This window comes from Lytechinus variegatus, chromosome 1, assembly GCF_018143015.1.
Source record: "Lytechinus variegatus isolate NC3 chromosome 1, Lvar_3.0, whole genome shotgun sequence".
Taxonomy (NCBI): Eukaryota; Metazoa; Echinodermata; class Echinoidea; order Temnopleuroida; family Toxopneustidae; genus Lytechinus; species Lytechinus variegatus.
In genome coordinates this window covers 7,983,899-7,994,464 of record NC_054740.1, presented here as the reverse complement: position 1 = coordinate 7,994,464, position 10,566 = coordinate 7,983,899, and the positions used below count along the sequence as shown (strand labels likewise).

The following is a 10,566-nucleotide window of genomic DNA, read 5'->3' as shown; positions in this document are numbered from 1 at the left end:
TTTGTTTCGAAAAAACATGAAAACTGGCATTTTTATTTTTGAAAAAGGAACTTTCCCATTTTGGAAATATTTTAATTCCCTGTTTTTATTTCATTTCTGATGCCCCTGCCTCCCTCCCGGCGGATCCAACTTTCGTCAAATAGAGGGGGGGGGGGGGGCAATTTTTTCAGCCATATTTTCCTTGATCGGCAGTTTAAAGTTGATTTCTGTTTGTTTCTTTGAAAGGGTAGTCCTAACAGTCAATAATTAGCTTTATCCTTATAAAATAAAGTAAATATGTAATAACATGATAAACCCTTTTTAAATAATGCGAGCAATATATTTTTTTTATATGATGGGCAATATGTTTGTGATCTTCAAAGCGAGATGCCTATATATGTAACTAAATTTAGATAATAACTACTAGCAAGAAGCGCAAACAGAATTTAGCTCTGACCTGATCTAAAGGGGACATTTTAAGAACTTTTTGCAGTTAGCCATGAAGACGATGCGTGTTTTAACCAATGGCGGCGGAACGTATTTTTTTTTTTGGGGGGGGGGCAAAGCAAAAAAAAGGGGCCAATAGGGGCGATTTGGTGCAAACGGATATTTTCACCATTAGATTATCATTTGTGTAAAGAGGTTGTGTGTTTTGTAGTAACTAAATTGAGCACAATTTTTTAAGTGATCACTAAAGTTTATATTTACGTTTCATTTCTGCGACCATAGAGAGCAAGCGGTTTTGGGGAAAATTTTAAATCTGAAGATGTAAAATTCACCTTTTTGGTCAATTACTGTTCAAAGGGCATCCTTGTAAGATGTCGCGAGCGAATCACGTGCTCAAACTTTTGGAAATTTCATGTGGGCCTAGAATGATAATATTGATATAGATATTATTTACCCAGGGAAGCCACTTCCGTTCTGTAAACTATTCTCCCAGCTATTATTTTTTTTTTACAAGAATGCTTAGAATGTCCAGTTTTCAGGTTGGAAAATCGGAAAATTTGGCTCACGTTTCTCGCTCGCATCAAGTAGTGTTTATTGAGGAACTCATTCTATTCCTGGTTACAAAAAGAAGTATGAAATGTCCAGTTTTCAGGTTGATATATCACAAATTTTAAGCTTGCGGTTCGCGCTCTCATTATTTAGTTCGTGAGATATATATTCTATTCATGAGTCACTAAATGCATTCCTTAAAAGATTACTTTCTGAAGCCTGTTGCATAAAACTTTTTACCTGAGAAAACTCTGGTAAAAACTGAAAACTAAGGTTAGTCTGATTTCCGCCATTGACTTTAGCACAGGGCAAAAGCTCCTGTAAAAACAACCTGAGTTTTCTCAGGTAAAAAGTTTCATGCAACGGGCCCCAAGTCAGTATATACACAAATTACAGCTCGTCCTCGCATTAATTCTTTAGAAAGATACACATCTTTCTCACGATTACAAAAAAATGCTCCGAATGCTCACTTCGCGTCTTGTTACATGAAATGTCTACTAGTTTGAGCTTGCGATTCACACTTTCAACATCTCACAAGGATCATTATTAGTATTTTTTTTTTTTATTACCAGCAGAAGCTGTTATTAAAAATGACATCCCCTCCAATACAAATCCTATTATCTAGAGGTTGCTCGCACGCTTCCAACACACTTGATCCCCTGCATCTTTAATTAAACCATTTGCTTAGGCAGCAATTGCTCAGATAAAATCGAAATTAGCCTATGCTTGATCAGGGCGCCTATATTCTTAATGAAATACATGCTTTGGCTCCAACACACGCATGTATCATCGATCGTTATTACTATCATTGCATAATATAATGTAATCTTGTAATGACAACATCGTTTTTGTTACCAAAATGAATTATTTTAGTTTCGGAAATACGAACCTTATTTAATTTTCGGATTAACGAACCTTATTACGTTTTCGGATTAACGAACCTTATTTCGTCTTCGGATAAACGAACCTGCGGAATTACGAACCTTATTTCGTTTTCGGATTAACGAACCTTCGGAATTACGAACCTTATTTTGTTTTCGGATTAACGAACCTTCGGAATTACGAACCTTATTTCGTTTTCGGATTAACGAACCTTCGGAATTACGAACCTTATTTCGTTTTCGGATAGACGAACCTTCGGAATTACGAACCCTTCGGAATTACGAACCTTCGGAAATACGAACCTTCGGAATAACCGAACCTTCGGAATTACGAAGCTTCGGAATTACGAATGTATGCGGTATCTATCTATCTATCTACAGGGCTCTGGGAACTTTTTTAACGGGGATTGCTGAAGTAAATTAGACAAGCAAAAACGAAAAAATAAAAAGGGCTTTCATTAAAATAATGATAATAACGGAAATTTTTTTAGAGCGCTTTAAACATGTTAAACGGGTATTTCAAAGCGCACAGGTGGGCTGACTAAAGTAAACAACACATTCTAGTGTTGAGAAAAGGTGATTTTTAGAAAATGACCACAGAGGTAGCATTTTGAAATACAGGTGCGATCACCGGATCTGGTCTCTGTGCAAGGGCCGTGGTTTGAAGACTTACATGAAAAAAATGAGCGGAGGGATCTGACTGACGGCGAGGAACGAAGGGAAATTTAGGTCTTGGAGGTACTTGGGTGCCATATGACAATGAGAAGAATCTTGAAGATTATGCGAAAATGTGCCGGGAGCATGGAGAGATCGTAAAATAGGGGAGGTGTGTTCATTTTGCTTAATAACCATTCTTGCTGGCCATTGAATGGGTCCCGAGTAATTCAACAAGCAAAAAAAAAAAAGGTTTTCACTAAAATGACAAAATGAAGGTCAGTTTGTTCCAGAGAAATTCGACAAGCAAAAAAAAATGTAGGTCAATTGCCTTACATTTATCCAGTTTGCCACTTTTACCAGAATTACAGGGTTTTTTCGCCTATTGGGGAAAAATTGAATCACAATTGTTTATAAAGTCTACAGAAACTCTATAAATTTCATACAATAGCGGCACAAGCGTTAAACTTCACGTTGATCAAGCACTACAGTGCACTTAAAGTGAGTACGTTTGTGAGTGTTGGGGGGGGGGGGGCTCCCTCAAAAGTTTCATAAATAAGAAAATTTAAAGTGAAACGAAAAGGATGAAACAGGATATCATAATGTGAATTGTATTATTATGTATCATAAAGAATTTCAGACAGCTCAAAAATTTCTCTCACGTACCCTCGCCCGTGATAAAAAAATCCCACATTTCCAATGCCGTGCCCCCTCAAAACTATGGGTTCATTAAGTCACTGTGCTTGCGAGATTCAGCCATTAAAGGGATACCGCGTCATCTTTTAGTAGAGATGATGAGATGACAAGATCTCGGATCTCGTCATGTCGACATCTTTTAGAAGAAATGGTCAGATGACAAGATCTTCGATCCATGATCATGTCATCTAATCATCTCTTCTACAAGATGTCAACATGATGAGATCCGGGATCTTGTCATCTCATCATCTCTTCTACAAGATGTCAACATGATGAGATCCGGGATCTTGTCATCTCATCATCTCTTCTACAAGATCTCAACATGATGAGATTAGGGATCTTGTCATCTCATCATCTCTTCTACAAGATGTCAACATGATGAGATCCGGGATCTTGTCATCTCATCATCTCTTCTACAAGATGTCAACATGATGAGATCCAGGATCTTGTCATCTCATCATCTCTTCTTAAAGATGTTGACATGATGAGATCCGGGATCTTGTCATCTCATCGTCTCTTCTAAAAGATGTCGACATGATGAGATCTGGGATCTCGTCATCTTATCTTTTGCTATCAAGATGTCGACTTCCCGAGATAATTATCTCAACATCTCGGTGGCACTTTTAAGCTTCCATACAAAAGGATCAGAGGAGAGAACATCCCTTGGTGACTTATCCTTATTCCATGGGCGGAAATCCCGGGGGGGGGGGGTGGGACAGGGGGGACGTGTCCCCCCTACTCAAAATACTAGGGGGACACAATATCAAATGTACCCCTTCTATTTTTTGTCTTTGTTGATGGCAAAGAATACATCATTCTTAATCGAAATAAAACATTATTTTGGGACGAGTTAGGACGGGATGATCTTACTTTTGGGATGATAACCTTTTTTTTATTGCCAAATTTTCCAACCCCTTTTCCCCATAGGCGGATCCAGGGGCCTGGACCCCCCCCCCCTATATTTTAGGAAAACCTCGGAAATCAAACTTTCATTATTTTGTGTGATTTACAAATTGATTTTTAAAAAGCTCTCTGTAAAAATTTAAGTTTTATGGTCTGAATTTTAGCATTGGGAGCTTGCGTTGCGCGCTCGCAAATTTTGATTTATCTTGCAGGTATCTATTATTTTCATGTATTCCATAATTTTTTCAAAGTATCCCTTTTCAGGTCTGATTGTCAAGATGTATCAGCTAGCGCTTCATACTGGCATTTTGATTGGCGAGTTATGTATGTTTCAGTATTGATTATACAACAAACTACTTAAAGGACTAGTCCACCCCGACAGTAACTTGATTTGAATAAAAAGAATCAACAAGCATGACACTGAAAATTTCATCAAAATCGGATGTAAAATAAAGTTATGACATTTTAAAGTTTCGCTTCATTTCACAAAACAGTTACATGCACATATTGGTCGGTATGCAAATGAGAAAATTGATGACATCACTCACTCACTATTTCTTTTGTATTTTAATATATGAAATATTTTGATTTTTTCATCATTGTCATGTGAAATGAAGTTTCATTCCTCCCTGAGCAATTCCATTATTTTAACGTTTTGTGCCTCAGGCAAGGGGGTCCTAATCATCATATTCGTAAAAATTGAAATATTGTACAATTCAAACAATAAAAAAACAAAAGAAATAGTAAGTGACATCATTGACTCTCTCATTTGGATGCAACTGGCTCGTTCACATAACTATTTTGTTAAAAACAAGCGAAACTTTGAAATGTCATAACTTTCTTATTTTACATCCGATTTTGATGAAATTTTCAGTGTTATGCTTGTTGAATTTTTTCTCTTTTATTCAAATCAAGTTTTTGTTGGGGTGGACTTGTCCTTTAAAATCCCCTTTTCATGACTTTTTATCAAAAATTTTAGCTCGCGATTTTCGCTCGCATTAAATGGTTAACAATATATTAACTGATACATCCTATTTATAATTACAAAAGTGAAATGTCCAGTTTTAATGCAATAATATCATCAGATTTCTCGCCCTCATTAAAAGCATTAATAAATATGATATTAATTTATAATTAAATTGTCCCTTTTGTTTCATCTCGCGCTTAGGAAGATAGTCATCATTTTCATAATGACATGTCATAACGATTTCCCTGTCGCGCGCGTCCCAGTCCAATGTCAAAACTCAAAGTAATAATAATGAAAATATCAGCTCTTTTTTAAGTGCGATCCTTATCCACCTTACAATTTTCCTTCAAATTGCTTGAAATAAAGCTGAAATTTACTCTTTTTTCAGATCGGAATATCAACGTTTCATGATTTTCATGATTAAAGATGTACTTAGAATGCCTATATTCTAGGTCTAAATAAGAAACACGCGCGCGCATGTATATATTCAAATCATTACCCAGTTCCAGATCACAATATCAAAAAATTTCTGCTCGCTCTTTGTGCTCGCAATATTAATGTAGGAAGACCCCCTATTGCCCATCCTTTTCATGATTTACAAAACATGAACAGAGTGGCCCATTTTTAGGTCTAAATCTCGATTTTTTTTGCTCGCGCTTCGCGCTCACATCAATTGTTAGGTTATATAACTATCCTGTTCACGACTACAAAAATTTATTAAAATTTTCCATTCTTTCTTTAGAAATTTCAAAAATTTTCAGCTCGCGCTTTGCGCTCGCATTTTTTTATTGTTGAAATATGTAACGCCTTCATGGCCAAGTGCAAGCAGTCCTTAACAAGTACCTTTTAACAGTTACAAGTTCAAAACGTATATAAAGATTTTCTGCTCGCGCTTTGCGCTCGCATTATTAATACTAAACATTTTCATGATTTACAAAACATGAAGTGTCTCGTTCAGTAAATATTATAGGATAAATCTCGAAATTTTGCGCTCGCATTAATTGTCTACTTATATACCTATTCTGCATGCTTAGAATTTCCTCTCTTTAGGTGAAAATGTAAAAAAAAATCAGATCGCGCTTCGCGCTCGCATTGTTAGATTGTTAAATGCTAAATGCAAGCAGTCTCTAACAGGTATATTTTCCATCAGTACATTTCTGCTCGCGCTTTGCGTTCGTAGTAATTATTTAGTTGCATACACTTCTTTTTCAGGATAACAAACATTGCCCAGAATTAATGTTCAAATTTAAGGAAAAATACATAAAACCCCCCCCCCAAAAAAAAAAAATTAACTCCCGCTTCGCGCTCGCATCATGTAAAGAATGATTATGATATTATATATTAATTTATAAGAATAAAGCTAAGAAGTGACTAATGAGGACTACCCCTTCAAAGAAACAAACAAAAATCATCTTTGAGCTGCCGATCGGAGAAAATGTGGCTGGAAATTTTTCGCCCCATCCTAAATATTGGCGAAGGCTGGATCCGCACCTGTGTCCCCCTACCTTTGGGGATAGATTTCCGCCCCTGCTTATTCCGTCTCCTTTTAGCCAAATCGGTGTAAAATTTTACCTACAGAAATGAATCGAATAATGCCTCACCGCTAATCCATCATTGGTGTAAGAACATGCACGTGCACTCAGCTTAGTCCGACATGTTTTATATATTTCAATTTTCGCAAGTACCCCTTCATGAAATCGTTGGGGAGATCCTTCTTTATTATTGAAGTGACAATAATGAGAATACAATCTGTAGGCAAAAAAAAAAGATGATAGTGGTAGTGGAAGCAGTGGAGTAACAACTGGACGACGGAAGGCGGGGGGGGGGGGTGCTGCCTTAAAGATTCCCTTGGGAAAATAAAGTAGGAGAAGGGCCAGATGAAAGAAAGAAAAACAAGAAAGAAAGAAAAGAAAGAAAGAAAGAAAGGGGAATGGAGAGAAAAGAAGGGCAAAAATGGGAAAAGAAAAGGGAAATGAACGGGGAAAGAAAGAACAGGGAAATGAACGGGGAAAGAAAGAAAAGAAGGAGAAGAAAGGGAGACGTGAAGAAAAGAGGAAGAGGGGCGAAATAAACAGAATGGGAGAGAAACATCCCTGATCGTCCCGGAATCTAATAAACGTGATAAATGAGGGGAGCAAGGGGGGTAGAATACAGGGTCTTGGGATTTTTTAAAAGCAGGGATTGCTAAAGTAAATTAGACGAGCAAAAATTAGGAAATAAATAGTGCTTTCATTGAAATAATAGTAATAATAATAATAGCAGTAACATTTATAGAGCGCTTTGAACGGGTGTTTCAAAGCGCACAGGTGGGATGACTAAAGTAAACAATGAATCTATAAAGGAGGCAAAAGCGATTTTGTGCATCGCCCACTTATGAAAATAACCAGAAACATCGTGATTTGCAAGGGCACGCAACAGAATTGTCATAATAGCCTTGCACGTAAACTTTAATGTTGACCTGAAAATGACCTTTGACCTTATCATGTGACCTTCCACTGCAGCAAAACATGCAGATCGCCCAAGTTCATCTACCGTCCAAGTTTGGTTGAAAAGTGACTTACTGTTGCGGAGTTAGGTGTCATAAGAGAGTCTTGCATGTAAACGCTAACGTTGAACTGAAAATGGCCTTTGACCTTATCATGTGGCCTCCGACTGCAGCATAACATGCAGGTCCCCCAAGTCCATCTATCATCCAAGTTTGGTTGAAAAGCGACTTACAGTTGTGGAATTATGTGTCATAAGAGAGTCTTGCATGTAAACTTTAACGTCGAACTGAAATGACCTTTGACCTTATCATGTGACCTCCGACTGCAACATAAGATGGAGGTTCCCCAAGTCCATCTACCATCCAAGTTTGGTTGAAAAGCGACTTACTGTTGCGGAGTTAGGTGTCATAAGAGAGTCTTGCATGTAAACTTTAACGTTGACATGAAATGACCTTTGACCTTATCATGTGACCTCCGACTGCAGCATAAGATGCAGGTCCCCCAAGTCCATCTACCATCCAAGTTTAGTTGAAAAGCGACTTACGGTTGTGGAGTTATGTGTCATAAGAGAGACTTGCATGTAAACTTTAACGTTGAACTGAAATGACCTTTGACCTTATCATGTGACTTCCGACTACAGCATAAGATGCAGGTCCCCCAAGTCCATCTACCATCCTAGTTTGGTTGAAAAGCGACTTACGGTTGTGGAGTTATGTGTCATTAAATTTGTGACGGACGGACGGAAGACGGACGACAGACGGACGGCGGACGAGAAAAAGACATATTTTAGCAGGTGTTGAGAAAAGGTGATTTTTTTTTTAAATTACAACAGAGGAAGCATTTTGAATATGGATTAGGAGCTTGTTCCATAACAATAACAGAAAAGGCACGATCACCGGATCTGGTCTCTGTGCGAGGGCCGTGGTTTGAAGAATTATATCAGGGGTTCTCAAACTTTTTCTGTGAAGGGCCAGATGAGACTCAAAATAAACCTGAAAGGGTCAGGGTGAAGATAATAAAAAAAAAGTGTGCGCGAAGCGCAAAGACCATTGCGTTCGGGGTCCTAGATGCAATCTTGTCAAATCTGGTCCTTACTTTGGGAGCATTCAATCAAACAAATTTATAACAGTTTCACATGGAACGCAGGCAAAATATGAAGTTTTGAAAATACAGCGATGAAATTGCAGTACTTTGTTAAAAGGAATCTAGATTGTACCTATACATATACCTGGTATAATTGGGGAGATAGATAATGTCCTGAAGTAACAATATTTTGTGTAGTCAAAGTAGATTGAATAAAAGAGCATGTCTGTTGTAGACTCTAATAAGGGTGTCAGTCTCACTTTCAATGGAAAAAGTGACACTGTAAGCAACAAGTTGCTTCAACCTTGGCACAACAGGTGAAATTGCCAGATGAAAGCACTGGTGCAAATGTTCACTGGTCAAAAAACAAGGTGCTTCGGTATGAGTTAGTTCATTGTGGAATATGTACTTTCGCACCTGTAGGTCCAAACGTGGTGGGAACTGGTCATCTAATAAGAAAGTAGATCGAACAGACAGAAAAGACTCCACTAAACTTTGTTTGAAAGTGAAAATGTTTGACATGCCATTACTTTTATTAAGGTTTCATGGATACACAATGCAATCATATAGACATGATAGAGCTTTCTTTCATATTGTGACTTAAAATTGATCAAAAAAACCAAGCAGAGTTTCGCGGGCAGTAATTTGAGAAGCCCTGACAAAAAAATGAGCGGAGGGATCTGACTGACGGCGAGGAACGAAGGGTCTTGGAGATGACAATGAGAAGAATCTTGAAGGTTATTCGAAAGTGTGCCGGAAGACATGGAGAGATCGTAAAATAGGGGAGATGTGTTCATTTTGCGTAGTTAGCATGGTTAGAGTACTTGGAGTAACCATTCTTGCTGGCCATGGGTCCCTAGAAATTTAACAAGCAAAACAAACAAACACATAGGTTTTCACTAAAATGACAAAATGAAGGTCATTTTGGTCAGGAGAAATTTGACAAGCAAAAAAACCCCAAAACAAACAACAAAACAAACATGACAAATTTAGGTCAATTTCCTTACATTTATCAATTTTGCCACCTCCACCAGAATTACAGGGGTTTCTGCCATTTGGGATGGTTCACAATAATAAGTCTACAGAAAGTCATTAATTTCATGCAATAGCGGTCACAAGCGTTAAGTTTTACGTTGAAGCATTAGTTGAGTGCGTGTAAGTGTGTGTGGGTGGGGGGTGCTCCCTCAAAAGTTTCACAACCAAGAGAAAATGAATTGAAGGAGAAACAGAAATGAAACGAAAAAGGATCAAATAGGATATCATTTGCTACATAATATAATTTCAATATAATATATCATAAATAATTTCAGACAGGTAAAAAAATTTCTCTCACGTATACCCTCGCCCGTGATTAAAAAATAAATTTTCCCACATTTCCCATACCGTGCCCCCTCAAAACTGTGGGTTCATTAGAGATACCCCAGGCTGAAAATAATTATATCTAGATAAATATAGTAAAATCCACTGAGCATAATGCCGAAAATGTCACTGAAGTCTGATGACAAATAAAGAAAGTGATTGAAACATTTTTAGCAACATTTTGAGAAACAGTCCCCAAAGTACATCTTCCATCCAAGTTTCATTGAAAAGTGATAAGGTTGCAGAGGTATGTGCCATAAGAGAGTCTTGCATGTTAACTTTGACGTTGACCTGAAAATGACATTCGACCTTACATGTGACCTTCGACTGTAGCATAACATGCAGGTCCCCCAAGTGCACCTACCATCTAAAAGTGACTTACGATGCGGAATTATGTGTCAAGTTTGTGACGAACGGACGACATTTGGATCAGAAGGGGAGGGTAGCCTATAATCCATGCGGAGGCTGCAGTTTGTCTTTGCTGTTATGCTGAATGCAAATGATACGTCTGATCTGGCAAAGACTACGCTTTGTGGCTGCGTTAGCATTGCGTAGTCTTCAC

At 37.8% G+C, this 10,566-nt stretch overlaps 1 protein-coding gene across 1 annotated transcript in view; it reads right to left on the bottom strand.

Annotated features, from left to right (window-relative positions):
• LOC121417724 (carbohydrate sulfotransferase 15-like) overlaps positions 1 to 10,566 on the bottom strand; it is a 34,582-nt gene that overhangs the window by 3,991 nt on the left and 20,025 nt on the right. The window contains exon 6 of the mRNA XM_041611754.1: positions 6,678 to 6,825. Within this exon, the coding sequence (XP_041467688.1) occupies positions 6,678 to 6,825 (148 nt within the window). The remainder of the gene's footprint in view (positions 1 to 6,677; positions 6,826 to 10,566) is intronic.